Raw genomic sequence first — 23852 nt, forward strand, 5'->3', positions numbered from 1 at the left:
GTGGATATTCTCCAAGCACGCTTTTAGTTTTAGGATTCATAACACGTATGCCGCCAACCTTGAGTAATATCAGTCCAAGAAAGTAATTTGTTTTGAAATTCTCCAGATCTGTCACCATTTGGCCCCTTTCATTTGTAGACCTTTTGAGAGCATAACCATGAGAGTATTACATTTGTAATGCATTGGTTTATATTGGAGAGTGCAACACGTATAGCTGGAGCCCGACAACTCATTGAACTTTTGTTGGAGTCATGTTAGGTCATCGATTTGGACAAATTCGCTTGATCGAGTAATAAGAAAAAAAGTGTACTTTAGGTCTGAGCTGTCCAAGAATACATTTTCCATGAGAATAATTCAAATTCAATATGCTCTTTAAACAGACAGCCTCCCTTCTGGTTCAGTGAAGTGCTGTCTGTGCTCGGGACAGCTAGTGACCAGGAGGAAAAGAATTATGTAAGATGTGACACTGGAGCCTTTTAAGGATGCTGAGGAGGTTGTGCCTTGGCCTTTGTTTAGTCTGAGCAGCTTCTGCTCGAGTTTTTCCCTATAGTTTTTCTCTTTTTTTTTTTTTTCCTGGCAGGGTATGAGATGGCTATGATATGAAGCAGATCTGCACCCACTTATGCTCAGCATCCACAGGCTTCTTTTTACACAGTGTGAGGATGTAGGGTTATGCACTGAGCTGGTTTCAAGTAAGAACATTTCCAGAGACATAGAAAAAAAATCATTTGTGGTCTACAGACTGGTCTTAAAACAAAGACCAGACTTTAACTGGTACAAAACTTGTTCTGATCTCACATAAATAATTTTCAAGACATTTTATCCATGCCAACTTGAAATTGTGCATCATATTGATGACTAGTGGGCTTTGTATACAGCTTTTGAATAAGTGCAATAGTACAATAGTATTCCCACAGTAAGCTCCAAACTACACTATTGTGGTCTAAAGAGGTTCGACAAGGTTCTGTTTGGGATCCAGGAACAGTCAGTTTTGAGTATGTAGGCCTTATGATGAGCCACTCATATGGGGGCCACTAATAGCTTAGCGATATGTGCAGGACATCCTTTGGCCACATGTGTTTCCTGTCCTGGGAGGGTTTCCAACAATCATTTTTTAGCAGGATAATGCTCGCCCACACACTGTAAGGGTTTCCCAGGAACATCTCTGCCAGATTGCATTACTTCCTTAGCTTTATTTTCAAGCAAATGTTGATGAGACCAGCTGTGTCTCATATGTATCAGAGTGTGCAGAATCTACAGGCCCAGCTATAACATCTGTGGGGAAATGTGATTCAAGATGCCATACAGAACCTGGAAGCCTTGATGCCCAATCACTTACTTATACAGCTCTGGAAAAAAAATAAGAGACCACTTCAGATTCTCAATCAGTTTCTCTGATTTTGCTATTTATATGTATATATTTGATTAAAATTAAAATTGTTGTTTTATTCTATAAACTACAAACAACATTTCTCCCAAATTCCCCCCAAAAAATATTGTCATTTAGAGAATTTATTTGCAGAAAATGAGAAATGGCTGAAATAACAAAAAAGATGCAGAGCTTTCAGACCTCAAATAAAGCAAAGAAAACAAGTTCATATTCATAAAGTTTTAAGAGTTCAGAAATCAATATTTGTTTTTTTTATCACAGTTTTCATGCATCTTGGCATGTTCTCCTCCACCAGTCTTACACACTGCTTTTGGATAACTTTATGCCTTTACTCCTGTTGCAAAAATTCAAGCAGTTCAGTTTGGTTTGATGGCTTGTGATCATCCATCTTCCTCTTGATTATATTCCAGAGGTTTGCAATTTGGTAAAATCAAAGAAACTCATCATTTTAAGTGGTCTCTTATTTTTTCTTTCCAGAGCAGTTCATCACTGTTACACATGTGTTGTAATGGAAGCTTTACAACACATTGGCAGCAGCTCTTACACTCATTGACAAAAGTCTGCAAAACTCTTTTGGACACATATTCGGACTAAGAGAAGAAGGATGGTCCATAAATTCTATCAAAAGGTGTTTTTGTTTCTTTTTTGTCAATGAGAAAATATATCACAGCAGCACTATTGCACTTATTAGTTGAACAAAACCCCTTCTTTGTCTGTTTGGGATGGATCTCTTCTTTTATCAGTAGACAAACACTTTTCATCTGCCAAAAAGACAATGAAAGATGTCTTATGGCAAGATGGAAGACATGGCATTGCGGCGTGAGTTGATGTTGTGGTGTACATTCAATCATGAGATTGAAACAGCATTGTTGGAAGGTTTTTAAGAAGCATCTGAGTGTGAGAAAGAGTGTAAAAGGTATGAGAAAAATGAATTATTTAGATCGTTTTAAAGAAATCATTATAAAAATATATGATAATATTAAAGCGTGTATGAAAGGTACAGTAGTCATGTGGAGACCTAACGCAGCTTGGGTTGCTTGTAAAGGAGTCTGTTTAATGTTTCACCACTGAAGCAAAATTAGACTGAAATGTTTCAACAAGTAATGGGATTTTTAAAAAGTTAGTATAAGAATGTTAAGCTAAGATGTGTATTTATGTATTCATTTATTTTAGGAGCAGGATTTGATCAACAGTTCTACTTTGAGAAGCTTTATAACCATGAGGTCAGTGTAGAAGTGCTGCCTGTCAGTTTAGAAGAAACATTGGTCCTGGAACTTTATTTGGAAAGCTTCTTAGAATGATCTGCATGTACAGCACATTACAGAATAAACCTTTAAAGCACTTTATGGATGCTTGTACTCTTTTAATGTTTCTCTGACTTTCCAAACAATCTGAACTCATGCACTAAAAATATATGAAAACAGACCTGCATACACAGTCTGACTCACAAGCACGCTCAATTTCAAACACATGCCAGTCCGAGCCACTTGTCATCGGGCTCAAGCTCACACACCAGGCAATAACCCACCACTCTTCTGAAAATCTTCCAACAGCATTCTCTGAATGATTGCTGTATTTATGTTTAGCATTAAACTTGCTAGCTTGTCAACATGCCTGCTTCTTTTTTTATACGGACGAGTCGTAAAGTCATAAAAAGGAATTGACAGAGCGGCCATTGGGAATTCCTTTGGGGAAAGCTCACTTTTAATGATCTCTGCGAGATGAGCCAAAAAAAGAGCTCTTTGAGGCTTTGGCCTGAATTCCCATCCTGGACAGTGTGAGATGGAATAACAGGAGTGTGAGTGAAGTTACAGTTATAATGTAACATAATGTGCCACTTTAATATAGCTTCTTTTTCTTGCTGCATCTGAAAACTTCTTTCTCCCTCTCTGTTTTTGCTTCCTCTTCCACTTCTGCTTCTTCTTTTGTTAATTCTGTTGTTGTTTCTTCTAATTATTTTTCTACTTCGTCCAATTCTGCTTCTTGTTGCTCAACTTCAGTTTCCTCTTCCATCCTTGCTTCTTCTTCTGATCTTTTTCCACTTCTTCCCCTTCTGCTTCTTCTTCCTCCACTTCCTTCCTCTTCTGATTTTTTTGCTTCTGCTTCTTCCGCTATTTCTGCTGCTTCTTATGCTTCTTCTTTCGCTTCTGCTTCCTCTCCTCTTCCACTTCTGTGTTCTTCCTCCTCTGCTTTTTCTTCTTTCACTCCTTTTTCTTTCACTACCTGCTTCTTCTTCTTCCTCTACCTCTCTATTTTCTTATATTTCTTCCACTTCTGCTTCCTCTTTTGATTTATGTTTTTCTGCTTCTTCTTTTGCTTCTTCCTCTTCTCTTCCACTTCTGTATTCTTCCTTCTCTGCTTCTTCTTCCTCCTCTTTTTTACTTCTGCTTTTTCTTTTCTTTCATTTCTTCCACTTCTGTTTTCTTCTTCTTCTTCTTCTTCTTCTTCTTCTTCTTCTTCTTCTTCTTCTTCTTCTTCTTCTTCTTCTTATATTTCTGCTTCTTCTCCGCTTTTTCAACTTGTGCTTCTTCTGCTTTTGTTTCCTCTACCACTTTTACTTCCTTCTCTACCACTTTTTCTTTTCCTCCTTACTTTAATGCATAGGTGGCATCAAGCAATCATTCAGAACCTTCAAAATTCATTTGTATCTTTAAAAATGGACCTTGAAAATATGTCTGGCATCATCATGTAGCTGGCGCTACTTAAATTACAAAACGAGTAAATCTAGTATGCTTTTCTTTTGTAATGCCTTTCTACTAATTGAGCTCAAACAGTGAACCTCCACAGTTTTCCTGAACTGCTAAGATCCTAATTACAGTCTGCACTGTAGAGACCTGAACATAAGAGCCTGAGCTTTGTTTCTGCAGTGATTTTACTCGCCCATTATAGTTATTAGCTATACTTATAAACATTTTAATACATCTTTAGCGTATTTCTGCATTCATGTCTTGAGTTTTTGATTGTGGCCACAGATATGTAGTGCTTTTATTAAATGAGGAGTACATTTTTTTGATTTGCCGGCCTTGAGCTAATTACAGTCAAATGTCACTATTTATTCAGTGTATACTTAACTGTATACACTCTTGATTGAAGTAGTGGCTGTTTCTTTAGAATAACAATTTTCTCTATAGAATAACTCACAGAATGTTGTAAATATTAGATAGATTATCGGGGGTCGGGGTTGTGAAAATCTAGTATTTATACAACCTTAAACTGTAGTCAGATTCATTTATTAATCCTGCACTTTATTATAGCCTGAAGTGCTAATTCTCAGCGTGCGGAATGTGCTAAACTGTTTTGGAGAGATCGTCAGCGGGTTTATATACAGTATCATAAATTATGTGGCGTGCTGTGTTTAATAGTCCACTATTAAACAGAGCCTCCAAATCATTAGCAGAGCACAAGTGTTTAGGTTTAAATTTATGATGTCATCCATTGTCCTTGTGCCGTATATCACTTGCTTTACTGATTTATGTACTTGATAGATTGGGGTGACATCCTGTGACGGCTTGCCTCTGGACATGTGGCTTCGATTGAAAAGCCATCAACTGACTTGAGGTCTGGCCAGTGCACGCCACTGCCCTTGAATCATTAGATAAGTGTGTTTAATGGCACTGTGTACAGTATATTTTGGGGCCTGTAAATCATGGCAAGGGTGTGCTGCATTGAGAAGGAGATGAAAGAAGAGCTTTTAGATATCACCCTCTTGACATTTACACTTAAGGATTTAGGTGTAGTGTGAATCTCATACGGGAGTTCACTCATAAAATAGTAACACTGTTATACACATCCAGAGGTATTTAGATTAACCTCATAAGACCTAAACGTTTTTTATGGCATGCATTTATTATTTCTCTTTGCTATTTGAGCTAATTGGCACCTGATCTGTGTAAAAAAAATGATGTAGTTTCTGATAAAAATGATGTCCACATATGAGGACGTTAGTTTTATATTTAGATATAATAGAATGAAGTCGCAATTATTAATGATGTGCCAAACATTTATTTTGTGCCTGAGTGCAAAACAAAAGCAGAAACAACAGTTGTTCCCCTATGAGCAAAATGGCTCATTTGAAGTGCTGCTTCAACATTTACTGTATTTACTGTTCATTAAAAAAAATATCTGAACCAAATCGAAACTGTAACGTGTTAAATTCTTCTACCACCACTAGATGACAGTATAATGTCCTCATAAGAGGACACCAGGCCCTTGTAGAGGAAAATCTTGTGTTGTGGTCTAGACGACCCAAAATGTGATCCTAGGAGGTCCTAGGAGGTTAAACATGCAAGAGTTTGGGCACCAACTGTAAATAGCTAAGCAAGAAAAGGATTTCCAAAAGGCATAATGTTAAAGATAAAAAAATAGTTTCAAACATGGAAACAAGCCTAAAGTTTGGGCACCATGCATGGTCAGTACTCAGTAACACCTCCTATGGCAAGTATTACAGACTGTTAACACTTTTTCTGTTGCCAGCTAGAAGCCTTTTAGTTTTTTTTTCTTTATTGCCCAATACTCACACATTTTTCCTTACCAAAAGCTTCTCTATCTGTGAGATGTTGGGACTGTAGTTGTATGTACTCTCATCTTTTGAGTTGTTTGGATTGTTGTGGCACTGTGAGAACTGGCTGTAGAAGCCATCTTCTGCTCTTTTAGTGAAATATGCAAGACAACTACAAGGCATGATTGATTCACCCCCATGCATAACAACAGTTAATCAGTTCTTTTATTGAAAGCACCCTGAACCTTTTTGCTTCAAACCTGTGTTTGCTCATTGTGGCCACACCACACTAGAGCACCAGCATTTTAGACCAAAACAATATTTTATGTTGTTTCAAATTCATATCGTCATGTAGTTGTGTATCCCAGAGCAGAACATGCTTCTACCCTACCAAGCTGGGTAAGCAAAATGCTTCAGTTTATTTACAGTGAGCTTAGATTGCCAATATTTTGTCTCAGGGGGCGTCTGTGAACAATATTTCACACTTCTACTTTTACATTTGGACTGAGTTTTTTTGCTTTCTCAGTCACATGACATCGCTTTTAGAAGCTTTTCTATTTCCGTGGATCTCCGTAGAAACATGCGTCCAAAGTGTATATTTTATTAAACTCAGATGTCGATCCGGACGGGACTAAAATTACCGGAGGAAACAGTTGATCATTTAGCCTGTAATTTTTCCATAGGCATCTGAGAAAAACATGTACATGGTCGTTCCGGATGGGAATAAAATCACAGAGGACCCCCCCCCCCCCCCCCCCCATAAAAGAGAAAATTACCCCAGGACCCCCTGAGAAACGAATCCCGTCTGAATAGGGCTTAAGGGTGAGTTTTGAGTTAAGTTTCTCCAGCACTAAGGCTGAACGCAGCATCATTAGCATTAGCTAGCACTAACCGCAGTGCTAGTGGGACGTAAATGCTGCCGATAGCACTAGACTGAGGAACCCTGAGTGTTCTGGTAACCCAAGGCTCTATCAGTTAACGGTTCGCCCATGTAGCTTGTTTAACATGGCAAACACGAAGACTACAGTACTATATGCTCGGCTCTGAATAGTAAAAGAGCTAGCACTGTGGTTAGCGACTAATGCTAATGCTGCTCCCAGCCTTAGTGCTGCAGACACTTCACTGAAAACTCACCCTTATAAAGCTGTACTTCAGGAGAATGGCTTTACTGCTCCTTAATACCTGGTAAAATTCATATAAAAGGTACACTGTCAATTTTTGGATTTTTGGGAAAATTAAAGCATTTTATATGCACCTTTATAGTTAGAAAAATACAGTATTCTATTCTGTAGTCTCTGAACTGTAGGCTGCTTTCGGTTGAAGTACGTAGATACAGTTGCAGATCTCAAAGCAGAGGACAAAGGATTATTACAGTCGTAAAAAAAAACAAGCATGTTTGAAATTGCCAGAGCGCCGCCAATCAGCTCAGGATCTTAATGAATGACTTGTTGAATCAGGTGGGTTGGGAAATGGAAAGCAGTGTGAAAGTGCAGAGCAGGGAGATGCCAGGAGCTGGACTGAGAAACACTGGTGTACTGTATGAGTGTGCAGTCCTGTATGCCAGAGCTGCTTCAGTAGAACATTGTAATAGACCTTCATACCTCACTGTGAGTCACCAACATTGAATCCTTGGACTTTCTTTTATTGTCTTTCCTTACTGGAAAGATTCCTTTGTGCCGTTTTAAATATGTCGTTGTTAGAAATCAAAACCCAGTGGTGCAAAATATGGCCTAACGCACTGGATTGCCAGTGGCTGTATGAATCATCCAAACCCAGCTTTCCAGCATGTGCCGTCAGGACTTCATTTCCATGCCTGTTTTCCTTTAGAATCAGCTCTGCTTGGCTGGTTTATTTCAAAACTTCAGCACCTTGGTTATGTTCTGTTCTGCCGTCCAACATACCGAAAGAGAAAAGTATGTACTGTTAGCTGAAGCTAAAGAGGGTCATTTGTTCATTGAAAAAAAAATATCAGAGGCACCTTGCGTTCTTGCTTTCCATCTTGCTGTCATTCCTGCTCTCCTGTTTTCTGTCCTCGTTCCCACGACTTTCCTACTTTTCCTACTCAGGTTTGTTCCTCTACACTGTGAAGAGAGATGAGACAGATTTATGAAGTTTTACCACTTCGTGCAGTAGCTCGTAACTGTCGCATAGTTTGCTTAACTGTGTATAGAGACATCAATACATAGCCACTTATTCAATGCATGTTGTCATACTACATTAAAAAAGCCATATATATTTAATGTTGCTCTAACTGTCAAACTCAAGCCTTGTTTGTTACATGATGTCTGTTACAGATGTCTTTATTTTCATGGGCAGCATCTCAAAAATATATTGGAGGTAATCCAAAATACTTAGCATATGAACTAAGCTATCAACATACAAGACGGCCAAAGATGTACAGTAAGAAAACTAGAACTAGTCTTGTCCTGTCGTGTCTTGTCTTGTTTTGTTTTCTCGTTTCGTGTCTTGTGTCGTGGCTTTTGTCTGGTAGGGTCGAGTCAAATCTGGTCTTTTCGTGTCTTGTGTCGTGGCAGGTGTAGTTTCATGTCTTGTCTTGTCATTTGATGTCTTGGGTCGTGTCAGGTCTTGTTTTGTCTTGTCTTGTTTTGTGTTGTGTCTTTTTTGTTGGGTCAGGTCTTGTCGTGTCTTGTCTTAAGTTGGGTCGTGTCTTTTCCTGTTGTTTCTTGTCTTGTTTTGTCTTGTCATTTTGTGTCTTGGGTCGTGTCAGGTCTTGTTGTTTCTTGTCTTGTTTTGTCTTGTCATTTTATGTCTTGGGTCGTGTTAGGTCTTGTTGTTTCTTGTTTTGTCTTGTCTTGATTTGTGTTGTGTCTTTTTTGATGGGTCAGGTCTTGTTGTGTGTTGGCTTATGTTGGGTCGTATCTTTTCCTGTTGTTTCTTGTCTTGTTTTGTCTTGTCATTTAATGTCTTGGGTCGTGTCAGGTCTTGTTGTTTCTTGTCTTGTTTTGTCTTGTCATTTAATGTCTTGGGTCGTGTCAGGTCTTGTTGTTTCTTGTCTTGTTTTGTCTTGTCATTTTATGTCTTGGGTCGTGTAAGGTCTTGTTGTTTCTTGTTTTGTCTTGTCTTGATTTGTGTTGTGTCTTTTTTTGATGGGTCAGGTCTTGTTGTGTGTTGGCTTATGTCGGGTCGTGTCTTTTCCTGTTGTTTCTTGTCTTGTTTTGTCTTGTCATTTAATATCTTGGGTCGTGTCAGGTCTTGTTGTTTCTTGTCTTGTTTTGTCTTGTCATTTTATGCATTGGGTTGTGTCAGGTCTTGTTGTTTCTTGTTTTGTTTTGTCTTGTCTTGTTTTGTGTTGTGTCTTTTTTGTTGAATCAGGTCTTGTCGTGTGTTGGCTTATGTTGGGTCGTGTCTTTTCCTGTTGTTTCTTCTCATGTCTTGTCTTGTCATTTTGTGTCTTGGGTCGTGTCAGGTCTTGTTGTTTCTGGTCTTGTTTTGTCTTGTCATTTTGTGTCTTGGGTCGTCTCAGGTCTTGTTGTTTCTTGATTTGTGATGTGTCTTTTTGGTTGGGTCAGGTCTTGTTGTGTGTTGGCTTATGTCGGGTCGTGTCTTTTCCTGTTGTTTCTTGTCTTGTTTTGTCTTGTCATTTTGTGTCTTGGGTCGTGTCAGGTCTTGTTGTTTCTTGTCTTGTTTTGTCTTGTCTTGTCTTGTGTTGTGTCTTTTTTGTTGGGTCAGGTCTTGTTGTGTGTTGTCTTATGTCGGGTCGTGTCTTTTCGTGTTGTTTCTTGTCTAGTTTTGTGTTGTTGTTTCGTGTCTTGTGTCGTGTTACTTTTCTTGCCTTGCTGTTTGCCTTGCCTTGCCTTGTTGTGACGTGTCTTGTCTGTGTTTGATATATGCAATGAAGAAATGTATTAAATAGAGCCATTGTAGAAGCCTGCAAAATTGTCCTCCAAGACAGCATTTTTTTTTTTTTTTTACATTTTGAGGCCATATCTGGTGAGCAGTTAGTTGATAGAATGATTTAAATTATTATGGTACAGTTTCTGTCATGTATGATAGTATAAAAATAACTGATTTAAATAGGACTTTGACCTGAGTTGATTCAGTCACTGTCTTGACCTTGACTTAAACTTGAGTACAACAGTTACTGATGGTGTCATGCATCGTAGTAAAAGTATCAAGTCTCAGTATCAGTATTAAGTTTTGTCTTTATTTCTGTGTTTCTACAGGCATTTACTTGCTGGACATGATCTACATCGACTCAGCCTATCCTGCATCCGGTAGCATCATTGAGACCGAGCAGAGAACGAATCAAATGAACAACCTCCTGAGAGTCATCTCAGACATGCAGATGTCCTGCAGTTACGGTCAGTACAGCGTTTCAAATCGGCCATTAATTTCACAGTTATGTCAGTGTTGTAACTGAAGCAGAAAATACATAAACTCTTTATAAATTCTCTTTTATCCTTTTTGTTGGTTATTTTTTGGATACTGAACATTGAGCACAACAGAGTTACTTGACTAAGAATGACGTGTAGATCTCATGTTGCTGAATGTTGTTCTACAGGAATTATGATCCAAATCCCTTAATAGTTCAGCCCCATAGAAGGGATTTTCAGCTACATTGACTCTTTGTTACGTTTGAGCCCGAAGAGTCCAAAACAAACCACAGAGAGAACCATGTCTCTGCGACCCGTGCAGTGTTGCAATAACTTAAAAATAATATGAATAAATCTCTCCTGCTGTGATGTAAGGTTTTAAGACAGGAAAAGTGATGAAACAGTGAGGGATGACCTTTCTTTCAGAGTTGAATAAATCAATCTTGTGCTGTAGCATTGCTGTGAGTGTTCCTCCATGTTTAAATAAAGTTAATCCCTCTCATTCGGACACTGTGCAGTGCCAGGATATTTGTAAGGGAATACAGGGCCCAGCAGGGCCTGTGGAGGCCAAGGAACTCTTACCATGTGCAGAGACAACACGTGCAGGATGCTGCACTGTGCTCCAGTGGAAACGTGATGGACGGCTAGGTGAAACTCTATATGCCCAGTAGACAACAAAAGTGCTGCATTGGATTTAGTTGAGTGAAACGTGAAGAGATGTGGTTACGGTTGTAATTGCTGAATTGGACAGGGATGGTTAAATCTGAATTAGAAAATGAGTTACCTGAGAAATATGTTTACTTGTGAGAGGAAATGTACCAGTCAGACAGACGGACAGAATAAAATTTCAGAATAAATGAAAGAATAGACTGAATATTGTATAAATAGTTTATGAAACATATTAATAGTAAGTTATTAGCAATACAAAGGTATCTCCATTGTTGTGAGTTTTTAGTTTATTACATAATTTGAACAGACAAATTGTCCTTTACACTGTACTGTACACTGACAAATAGAAATACTTCAAAAATGACCTGAAACTTTTTTACTTTTTTTCTCTCTCCTGTAAAGTTGCTCTTTTGGAGATACTTGCTTTTCATTGGACAGCAAGAAAAAATACAAAAAAGAAAAAACAAATGAGAAGAGGTGTGCCAAACTTTTGATTTGTATTGTAAATGGTTTAATACAAAAAAATAATGTATAGCAGCTGAGAAACACTGTCTTTATCACAATCAATGAGAATGTGTACATACTGAGATGATGCTGGAATTCAAAACTGACACCATTAATTAGAGTATTCTGTTCCTTGTCATCTTAGAAATACTACTGCTGATTGATGGATGGATGGATGGATGGATGGATGGATGGAAAGATGGATGGATGGATGGATAGATGGGTAGATAGATGGATGGATGGATGGATGGATGATGGATGGGTAGATGATGGATGGATAGATGGGTAGATATATGAATAGATGGGTAGATAGATAGATGGGTAGATAGATAGATGGATGGATGGATGGATGGATGGATGGATGGGTAGATGGATAGATGGATAGATGGGTAGATATATGAATAGATGGGTAGATATATGAATAGATGGGTAGATAGATAGATAGATGGGTAGATGGATAGATGGTAGATAGATGGGTAGATAGATGGATAGATAGATGGATGGATGGATAGATGGATGATGGATATATGGATGGATAAAAAGATAGATGGATGGATAAATACTTTATTGGTCCCAGAAGGGAAATTTTGAAAAGGAAAATACTGCTGCTTTAATGTTGCTACAATATACATTATACTTTTGTGCTATATATATATTGGATATAATAGTTAAGTAGTTATAGTTGAGTAGCTACATTTCTTTATAAATGTTCAATATTTTAAAATCTATTAATTGAGGATTATGTAGACGTTTAAATTGCCTACATTCAAGGCATCATGCTTTCCAGTGTGTGAGAGTAAGTTGAGAGGCTTGTGGAGTCAAGTACTGCTTTTCTTTCTTTGTTTTTCTATCTTTTCTTCTCTCAATCTCCTCCACAGATCATCTCGTGACACTTCCCCATGTGCAGAAGTACTTGATGTCTGTTCGGTACATCGAGGAGCTCCAGAAGTTTGTAGAAGACGACAACTTCAAGTAAGTGGGAGTCTACTCCTTCCCTCCCGTCGTTCTGAATCCCCTGTGGAGCGGGGGATTTCAAAGTTTAAAAAAAAGGGGTGGGGACGGGAGGAGTTTGGTCGCCATGCCAACTCACATGATTGCTTTTTCAGAAAGCGTGGCCCGGTGAGGCTGACCTGCAGGCCAGGCACGCTACAGCAGGTGATTTAGGACTAGGAAAGGAACAAAGGAATGATTATGTCTCTTTATGCAGTTTTGGACAATATGGTGGACACACTTAGAGATGAGCTGCTGGAAATTCTCAGGTCATTTCGTGGTCAAGCGAGCCCATGAGGGGCTTTTATGGCTATGTTTTTTATGGTCTTACCAGTCCATGATCGGACTTTTAGGTGCATGGTCTGAATACTGTGACAGGTTCATGTGGCAAAGCCGTATCCATGTGAAGAATTGTATCAGTAAATATTAGCTGAGACTAATGTAATGTGTTTTCATTATAAACAAAGTTTCCCGTAGAGGAAGGGCAAGATATAGTCCTAGCACTTCAGCACAGCAGGATTTACAGCTCTACATGGTATAGTTGTTCCAGGACGTTAGGCTGTAGGGCATGGACAAGTACGGTGTGTGTTTGTGAACTGGGTAACAAGAAACACAAACACAAAAAATTATGTATTACTTTATATAGAACAAACTTACAATACATACAACCTTAAAATGGTTCTTCAAAAGTTCTAAATAAATAAAGATTTTCTTTTTACTGTTGTTATAGTGCTAGTATGTATGTTACTGGACATCAACAACTTATTCAAACAGACCAAATAAGTCCTTTCTCTGTATGCCTAAAACCTTAGCGACAAGCTAGCTAACACGCTAATGTTACTGGGACGAGAGCTAAAGCTAGCAATGAGCTAGCTAACCCTAGCAACAAGCTCTGAGGTTTGTTTGCTGCTGGATGTGAATCAAAGGCTACGTTCACATTACCAGTGACTCAAATCTGATTTTTTGCTCAATGTGACTCAGACCTGATTTTTTCACAGTTATGTAAATGTACCCACTCTCTATCATACCCACACTCTATCTCTTGGTGCAGCTGTGCAGCTATAGCTACAAAAACAGCAAAAGCAAACAACCTGGCCTTTTTTCACCTCCTCGGTCTGAACATGAACTTCAGACCAGCTGTTTGCTGTTTCTCCACTCCAGCAAAAGATGCTCCACATATGAGCTGCTAACGCATCTATTTCCCTTTAGAAAGCTATGAGTCGTCTCTCAAATATGGCGTTTTTTTTGTTGTTGGTGAAGAAGGAGACGTTCATACACGTATCAGTGTGCGCATGTGTGGCGTTTCAGGGACAGATTTGTTCACATTACACACAGATACAGCTCACTTACATTTGTGAATGTGAACCGTCAATATTGCCAAATCTGATCTAAACAAAAAATCTGACTTGTAATGTAAACATAGCCAAAATGTTTTTTTTTTGTTATATGTAATTTTTGTTTGAGGGTAAATTGTGTTTGTTTTCACATTTTATAATAAAATTTGATTTAGTTGACTTCATGTGGTGACTTCTAATTAAGTTTTAGAAGACTCTGATTTAGGGGTGGGCGATATGGCTCTAAAATAATATCACGATATTTCAGGGTATTTTTGCGATAACGATATACTTGGCGATATAGGAAAACTAAAATAATCCATTCATTTCAGGAATATAGTATAATAGTATAACAGAATAATCATAATGTGGTAAAATAAATAATATAGCATGAAATAATATAATGCAGCAAATAATATTGCAGAATATTTAGTGCATGCATATAAACTGCAAACTAAAACAATTGTACAATAAATAAACCCAAAGCTTCACAGTAAATAATAGACTACTTTTAAGACAGAACAGCCCTATTATCACGATATGGATTTTTAATATCATGATATTTCTGTGTCACGATATATTGTATACGATATAATATTGCACACCCCTACTCTGATTAAATTTTAGCACTGAATTTGACTTGGACTCTGCTTTAGTGGTCTTGACTACAACACTACTAATTACTTTTCACCATCTTTGCTTTGCTAAATGATTTCTCATAGTTTAAAATCTGCTCGTAGGTGTTTTTTTTTATAGAACCCTTTAAAATATATTTTTTCTGAGAATGTAGTAGTACCTTTTTGGTGCTATAGAGAACCATATTTAATTTTAACCTTCTTAAACTATTTCATGTCTAATCGTTTAAAACTGTATTTCTGTTGGTGAATTTATCGTGAAGTGTTCACCCAATGTGAAGGACAGCTGGTGTTGTAGAACTGGTGTAGGAAAGTTGTCATAAATGGGTTGAGTTGAGGCTGAATTCTTCTGCAGGGAAACTTTATCTCTCACAAGAGAAAGAAAAGCAGCAGCTGAAGCTGAAAAAAAAAAACAGCTAAAGGGTTACGGTAGTGCTAACCTTAAAATGCAAGGCATAAGACAGTGTATACAGATACAACACATCTGCCAGATTTCAATTTTGTAAAATAAAATAAAATAAATGGAATTGCCTGTGATTGTATTTGTTTGTCAGTTACAAATAAAGTAAACAATTCAGAATTAAAAAGAACTTATCCATATCTGTACTTAACATTGAGCAAAAATGAGCCATAATTATGTTATTCTAACCAACATATTCAGACCAGAAGCAACTGGCGTTAGGTTTTATTATATTTATTCTAATATTAAATAGGGTTTTACATCTAGACATCTAGTTTTTAACATTTAATACTGAACATTTACAAGTGTTGGCAGTCACTGGTGTTAATTGAATATGCAGACGGTGTTAAAACATGCTGTATATGACATATTTTGTTTGCAGAACTTTAACACAGTGAAGCTCGATCATCTTTTTTCTCTTTCCTTCATTTCAGTTGTTGTAAATCTGTCACAGACTCCTCTTTACCTCTGCCCCGCTTCGCTCCCAGCTGTGAACCAATAATAAGCGGCAGTGATTTAAGAACTGTTCATTAAGCTGAACCTCAAGGTTTATGTTGCAAGGCGAGCGACTGTCTGAGAGGTGATATCATCTCTGTCAGGGCTTATAAATATTAGCTCACACACTAATGAAATCACAATTGAAATGGTTAGATTTGACTCATGGCCTGCTCTCAGATAAGGCACGTGATTTACGTGAAGGCACATGTTGTATGCAGAATTTATTTTTCTTCTGCAGGTAATTAATATTACAGAGATGCTGTGAGGTCATGGTGAGATCCAGAACAGTGAATACCCTGTAATACTCTTACAATACCCAGGGTACCTGTTCCAAAAACAAAAGCCTTCTTTTTCCCGGTGTTTTCATGTTGCTTTAGTCAATGGGAATTGCACCATAAATGCATAAATAGAAGATTTAGTTCTGTGGCAAAACACACCTAAATAGCATTCTTATTTCTTAGTTTTGGAGTACTTTCTTTTTGTAGGTCCTCTTATGGACTTGGTGTTACCACAAGACATTTTCTTAGCTTTTTAATACAGGAGGTTGGATTTGCATTTCAAATAATGTTTCAAGTTAACCTGAAATTAAAAGCTAACTACATTAAGTATAGCTAAGTTAAGTAAACAAATCTAATAAAAAATGCTTTCTTTTATTTTTGCACCAGGAGTGGCATAACGTTATCCAAAAGCAGTGTGTAAGACTGGTGGAGGAGAACATGCCAAGATGCATAAAAACTGTGACTAAAAACCAGAGTTATTACATCAAATATTGATTTCTGAACTCTTAAAACTTTATGAATATGAACTTGTTTTCTTTGCATTATTTGAGGTCTGAAAACTCTGTATTTTTTTTTTTTTTGTTATTTCAGCCATTTCTTATTTTCTGCAAGTAAATGCTTTAAATGACAAAATCTGTAGTTTATAGAATAAAACAACAATGGTAATTTTACTCAAACATATACCTATAAATAGCAAATTCAGAGAAACTGATTCAGAAACTCTTATTTTTTACAGAGCTGTATAGCTGTAGAGCTGTATTTGAATGATGTACGGTAATCACAAGCAAATATGATGTGTTGATTGTTAGATTTGCTTTATGTACACTGGAGCTGTTAATTCTATGGAAATAAATCTTAATAATATAAAGACTCAACTTAAGCTTTAATACATTTTAGTAAAACAATAAACTTGAAGTCTTTCTGACTTTCTCTGATCTTTCCAGTGAGTTCTGAGCACATGCAAATATTTCTCCATTTTTTTTTTCATCAAGGTTCAGTTTTCACTGACCTGGACTTCAACCGTAAGCATTCAGTGCCTGTGTTTGTCAGAAAAATAAACAGCCAGTTTATTCAGCAATAGTTGGAAAAATTGAACTCCTGACAGAGCATTCTTCTGCCCACTTTAATAAATGTCTGCTGTCAGTGCAGCGTTAGTGGAAACTGTCCAAAGACTAGATAAAGACAGGCTGTACAGCACAGGTTGCTGTTATGTAACACTGTAAGGCAAACAGATAACTTATTATCTGATTGTCTCGTAACTACATTTAACCTCGAGGTATATCTGCGATATACAGTACTGTGCAAAAGTTTTAGGCACCAAAGCAAATTACTCTAATCCGTTTATCTTAACAATATGAGTGTTTTTACCTGAAAAAGCACCACATATGACTCGAACAGATGCAAATAAACGTACATACAGTAAAACGTAACAAGGAATTCTCATTTTAAACTAAGTATGTTATATCCTGTGAGCCAAGCTGAAGAACAAAGTTTACTTTACTCACATGGCATTGTCAGTCAAGGAAGTCTACACAGCTTTAGAAATGTAATGTCCCGTACGTATATCAATTATTTATGTCACTTTACTATATTCCCACGGGCCACCTTAAAACACCTTACAGCTGTGAGCTTTTCTAAACTTTATGATTAATTTACCCACTGCTGTCCCTTTACATTGGCATGTTATTGGACTGATTTCCTTGCTTCGACAGGTAAGTTGATTCAGGAAGGCTTGAGCAAGAAAAGCACTAAATTGTGTATAAATCTGGCCCTCCAGAACTGGAATTACTCAGCACTGTGTTAGATGGAAACTGAAAAGATGACATGTTGAATAAAGCAGAAATGGGCAGCCATAAAGACCTGAGCAACTTTGGCAAGTGTAAAGTCATTACACAAGTTCCCAAATTTGGGTCACAACATCTTCAACGTGGCAAGAGGGTGATCCAGGTCAACAGTAGTGAACAGTGAACAGTGATCTGAGAGACGACCCGGAGCAGGAAAAACCTGAAGCAGGAAAAACCTGAAGCAGGAAAAACACAAGGCAGGACAAACACAAGGCAGGAAAAACCTGAAGCAGGAAAAAACAGAGGCAGGAAAAACCTGAAGCAGGACAAACCCGAAGCAGGAAAAACCTGAAGCAGGAAAAACCTGAAGCAGGAAAAACCTGAAGCAGGAAAAACCTGAGGGAGGACAAACCTGAAGCAGGAAAAACTCAGGCGAGGACAAACCCAAAGCAGAAAAAAGCTGAGGCAGGAAAAACAGAGGCAGAAAAAACCTAAAGCAGGACAAACACAAGAATTGACAAACCCGAGGCAGGACACACCTGAAGCAGGACAAACACAAGGCAGGAAAAACACAAGGCAGAAAAAACCTGAAGCAGGAAAAACACAAGAATTGACAAACCCGAGGCAGGACACACCTGAAGCAGGAAAAACACAAGGCAGAAAACCTAAAGCAGGACAAACACAAGGCAGGAAAAAACCTAAAGTCAGACAAACACGACAGGAAAAACCTGAAGCAGGAAAAAAAAAAAAAGAAGAAAAATCAGAAAGCAGGAAAATCTCGAGGATGGACAAACTCGAAGCAGGAAAAAACCCGAAGCAGGAAAAAAACAGAGGCAGGACAAACCTGAAGCAGGAAAAACACAAGAATGGACAAACCCGAGGCAGGACAAACCCGAAGCAGAAAAAAGCTGAGGCAGGAAAAAACAGAGGGAAAAAAACAGAGGCAGGACAAAACCAAAGCAGGGAAAAACAGAGTCAGGGTGTTCAGAAGGCCAAATCACCTTGATTCATGAGGGCAGTGAAGGCCATCCAGTCTTGTTCAGTCCAAGTCTGGCAGAAGAGTTACTCTGGGACAAGCTGCAGAAACCTTTAATGAAGATTTTGATTTGTAATGATGGTTATGTATTAAATGCACACTTGAGTGTATTATCATTATAAATTCATCCAAAAAACACCTAATAAAAGTTAAATATATAGTCAGTGATAGTACATGTACAAATTCACATTAGATAAGGTGTTTCTATGAGTGCCCAAAAAATCTAAACTCCATTAGGTAGTACTTCCAGGATTAAGCATGAGGTAATAACCAACAACAAAGTGAATGACCACACCACAATCCCCAGCTAGTCCTTTGAAGCCGTAGTCTTGTCTAGTACATCTGCATAATAGCTAAACTCCAGGATGCTTTTACAGGACAAACGGTGGGTGTGATATCTAGGGAACGGTGGTCATTATTTCCCACATGGTTTTAGTGGTGATGATCTGTCTTAGAAAAACACCACAGCGTGACCTTTCCCCCTGCTTTCATGTAGAAGAAGGAGGAGATGTCAAGGGTGGGCTACTGAAGTGTGTCCAGAAGTTTACGTCACAGCCATGCTGACCGTGTTTTACCCTGAACAGCCATGGCCTCTTGGATCCACAGTGGCCTTCTCATTTTTGTACTTGTGCCAGAAGTCTGGCGGAGTTGAAACTGTGAAAAACGTGCGCCTGTTCTGAGGTTTTGTCTCTGGTCTTTCTGGGAAATCCACTACAAGCCTGCAAATCGTTCAGGTGTTGCTTTTAATGAGTATTCCACCGAAACACACTAATTAAACGCTCTCTGATTTTTTATTGTACGAACATTTCAGGGTTTGACGGAGATGTGCTAACATTTTCCTAGCTCTAGAAAAACGAATAATAATTGAATATGATGAATTGAAATAATAATAATTCAACTGATTCGGTGGCTTATTTTTTTAGGCCGCAGCTCTCAGATTTTACAGACCTCATGTCTTTTTACTGTGTGCACTTTTGTCCTGACTCCGCAGTATCTATTAACTGCACAAGAATAGTGGTAAAATTCTTCCAAGCGCACTTCACAGTGAGGAATCGCATATATCAGATTACTTACATGATGACTAAAGAGTTGACTTGCCAAAAGTGACCTTCCTCTATTCAGTGTTTATTATAGTAAAGTGTGGGGCAGGACAGTATGGGTTGGATTGGGGTGTCGTTCGTCCAAATGGAGCAGATGATCAGCTAAGCAGCTGCCTAGCTCTGCTAAAGTTAAAAAAGCTGATGCCTTCAAAGCAGTATGAAGCTGAAATTAGATAGTAAAGTGCTTTTACATATCCTTAGTTTTTCTTAGTTCATATTGAAGACAATTAACAGGAACAGATCAAGTTAAGAACTGGAAGGATAAAACAAAATACTAAGACAGTGGTTTTTTAGTATTTGAACTTGTTTAAAATCAAAATATGAACTTTTTTTATGGTTAAAATGTTTTGGGACCAAGTGGTGGTGCACTGTTCTGCTGTGCAGCGACAACTGAGCAAATATTAACCTAGTTGAAGAGTCATCTGTACTCTTCAGAAAATGTTACTTAAGTTTGAAAACTACCATGTATAATGTATTTTTGTCAGGGAGAAATATGGCAGAGAGCTAGATTAATAGGTTAGGTTGTTCCTAACGTGATTTTTTTGTATTTGTGGCCATATCCTATTCCCCTAGCCACAAAAGAGTATGGCAAAGATTGACCAAAACTACTTGATATTTGGTAAACTTGCAAATGATTTCCTTGATTAATCCAGACATCCAGAAGCCACCAAACTCCTCAGAGTTCCTCAGAGGTCTGGTGAATGCTCCAGCAAAGTAACATAGTGCAGTAAGCGGCTGAATGTTGTGATCTATTAGTTCAATCAAGTGATTGATGATACTTCATCAATTCCCAACAAATATCTAGACCCATCACATCTGTTTTCATGACAAAACACAGTAAATAGACTCTCACCACTAAAATATACCCAAGTACAAGGAAACATGCTGTGTAGGTTAAAAAACAGCAGTCTGACAACTCTATAAAGCATAGCATCTCTGAAAAAGTCAGGCTTGTGTTGAGTTTAAAAGCTGTAAACAGAACTCAGACCGTGTTACAAGGGGGTGGAAATTTCTTCAGCCTTTCATGTAAGTGAGAAAGAAATTTAAGACTGACTGAACTGCTTCCTAAATGCTCATTTAGTGTGTCTTAAATATGAGACAGACTGGAGCTCTGCTCTTGCTGTTGTTCAGTGTTGACTTACAATTCCATGTTCTTCTCTATTCAGGCTTTCCTTGAAGATTGAACCTGGGAACAGTTCGCCACGCATGGCCTCCTCTAAAGAAGATATTGCAGGTAATGACCATTTCATGGAAAACATTTTATGGACTCATTTAGAACTTGATGGCAGCAGAACATCTCAAGAAGTTTGTACAGGGGTACAAAAGACTGGGAGAGTAAGTGTTACTAATAGCAAATAGCAAAAACCAATATGACGAGGTGTAAAAAGTTTCTCAGAAACATAGAGAGGCAGTCGGTTACTGATCTACAAAAAACGCAATCAAAAAAATTTGGATCAGTATCAGGGTAGAGTTCATTAACATTAGATTGTAAAGACTTTGGATATCAACAGCCATCTACAGTACATAATAAAATTAAAGTTTTAAAAAATGGGGCTCCGAGTGGTCCAGCGGCTAAGGCACTGCCACTATGATCAGGAGATTGCGGGTTCGAATCCTGTTCATGTAGCTTGCCATCAGCTACCGGTGCCCTGAGGGAGTACAATTGGCCTTGCTTTCTCTTGGTGGGTAGATTATGCTCTTTCCCTTATCACTCCAAAGGGTGATGTCACTCATCACAAGGCATCAGCAGTTTGAAAAGAGGCCGTGGCTGACTTCACATGTATCAGAGGAGGCATGTGCTAGTTTTAACCCTCCTGGTGTTGGGGCATCACTAGTGATAGGGGGAGTCCTAATGAGCGGGTTGGGTAATTTGCCGTGTAAATTGGTAGAAAATGGGATAAAAAAAAAATAAAAATTAAAAAAAGAATCTGGGGAAAAATCCCTGTACAGAAGGGACAAGGCCGATTGTCAGTATTGGATGCTGGTGATCTTTGGGCCCTCATTTGTCACTGCATGTAAAACAGGCTGTACTAGTTCTATACTGGAAAGTACTGTGTGGGCTCAATAACACTTGCTGAAATCAATGTCTGTGAACACAGTTCCCTGTGCAATGCACAAATACAAGTTGAACAATACATAGCAGGAGCCATATGCCAACGCAATCCAGAAATGTCACTGTCAAATGAGTCAAAATGAAACTGTTTTGTGGTAAAATCAAATCAAATTTATTTGTAAAGTGCTTCTTACAACTGATGTTGTCACAAAGTAGCTTTACAGGACTAAGAATCAGTCAAAACACAGAGACAATTCAGAATTCAGAGGCAAGAAAAACTCCCTTAGAGCTTGGGGAAGAAGAAACCTTGGGATGACCAAGCCTCACACACAAGGTGGGACCATCCTTCCACTGGTCAGACAGCTTTAAACAAATGTTAAAAACTCTAGATCTTATTTATTCAGTTGTATAGCAGCACCAGCGATTAAAGCAGTTAGAGGTTATGTAAACTTGGATGTAATCAGTGAGCAAGTAGTCCGAGGCATGTTGCAAAAACTGGACGATGGGCAGCTGATATGTTGTGGGTGATAGGAACAACAGCATCTCAGTTTACCACAACTCCCTATGTCCATGAACCCCTGGATCTGCAGCCTTATCTACAGTGAAAAGCATCTAAAGGGAAAAACATTAGTCAGATTAATTAAATTAATGCACTTTGCACAGCGTCTCAAATTTTTTGGGATTGGACATGTATTATAAGACTATTGTATTGATTTCTTCTTAGAAAGACTTCAGTTCTTATTCCTTCTATGTATCTCTTTTAAATCCCCATGCAACTAAATGTATTTATCATATTGTGCTGTTGCTGCTGGATGAAAAATCTCCTTGAAGCATACCTGTCAAGTCTCCCGTTTTGGCCGGGAAACTACCGTATTTTACTCCTCTTTCCCGCCGTCCTCCCGTAATAGTATTTTCCCGTAAATTTCCCGTATTATAATAAAAATTTAAAAACTTTATTATTGAGGAGACAGGGCACTGACCGCTCTGTGTCTCTTAACCAATCGTGGTACCGGTTCAAGGAGAAAGTCCCGCCTTTCAGGAGAAACAGCCAATCAGCTTGCTGGTTTTGCGGAGCGCAAATGAGGGTCAGTGTGGGGAAGACGCCCCGCCCCCCGCTGTGAGTTCAGGCAGCTAGTCGGAGCAGCTGATGTTAAAACATGGATATACGGAGATTTTTCTAAAAGAAAGGTAAGGGTAGGCTAATCATGTAAACTGTGAGGAGATTTTTCTGATAGCTGCGTAAAAATACTCGTCTCCGAATAAAAACAGACAGATTAAACCTTTTAAAAATTAAAACCGAAATTAACTGAAATGATCAGAAAGAAGTATTAATTAAAAAGTATTAATTATGTAGACCCCATTAGAACTAATTTTTACTGATGGAATATATCTGGTCCATGTCCTTTTAGTAAAAGCACATGATACTATTTTTAGGTCACCAACAGTCAATTTGCAGAATTTGTGCACCCTTTGTTCAATTTTAAATCCATTAAATAAATAAAACATATATCATATAAAAGAGTGCATTTATGCCAAAAAAGACATGAAATCTTAACTTTTTTAAATATCTAGAAAATGGTTATTAATTTGGCTGTATTAAAAGAATGACATATGTAGGAATGTCCACAAAATTTCAGTGTCAACAAAGGTAGGCCTATCAGATTCTGATAATCTAATTGTAGTCTGTAAATGGCACATGTGGTTATCTTAGATTTCTTGTAAACCTGTCTTAAAATGTAAGGGATACTGAACTTCGTTGGGCTGGTGGGACGGCTTTAATCGGACGTAGGAAAATATCCCTTATTTTTAAATCTAAAACTTGACAGGTATGCCTTGAAGATCAAGAAAGAAGCCATCAAGCTGCCGGTGTTAGAGGGAGCAAAATTGGCCCTGCTCCCTCCGGGTGGGTAGATGGCACTCTCTCCCCACATCACTCCTAGTGTGATGTCTGTAGCACAGGGCGTCTGTGAGCTGATGTACCGGAGCCGAGCTGCTGTGCTTTCCTCCAAACGCGCTGGATGCTCGGCAATGCTGCATCAGCAGCAGCTCGAAAAGAAGCGGTGGCTGACTTCACATGTATCGGAGGAAGCATGTGCTAGGGCATCACTAGTGATAGGGGGAGTCCTAATGAGTGTGTTGGGTAATTGGACGTGTAAATTGGGGAGAAAATGGGAAAAAATAGAAATAAAATTATAAAAAAAAAGATCTAGAAAGTATCTATTTACCTGTCTTTCTGTCTGTACATCTGTACGTACTCAAAATTACAGGGGAATCTTCAGCCGTAAATTC

The 23852-nt window shown here is 38.3% G+C and overlaps 1 protein-coding gene across 2 annotated transcripts in view; it reads left to right on the top strand.

The window, feature by feature from the left end:
- The window catches only part of LOC103027981 (ras-specific guanine nucleotide-releasing factor RalGPS1), a 221704-nt gene that overhangs the window by 171156 nt on the left and 26696 nt on the right, over nucleotides 1-23852 (top strand). For both annotated transcript variants that reach the window (XM_007258076.4, XM_007258078.4), the window contains exons 9-11: nucleotides 10073-10210; nucleotides 12274-12367; nucleotides 20677-20744. In XM_007258076.4, the coding sequence (XP_007258138.3) occupies nucleotides 10073-10210; nucleotides 12274-12367; nucleotides 20677-20744 (300 nt within the window). The remainder of the gene's footprint in view (nucleotides 1-10072; nucleotides 10211-12273; nucleotides 12368-20676; nucleotides 20745-23852) is intronic.

Source organism: Astyanax mexicanus, chromosome 1, assembly GCF_023375975.1.
Source record: "Astyanax mexicanus isolate ESR-SI-001 chromosome 1, AstMex3_surface, whole genome shotgun sequence".
NCBI lineage: Eukaryota > Metazoa > Chordata > Actinopteri > Characiformes > Acestrorhamphidae > Astyanax > Astyanax mexicanus.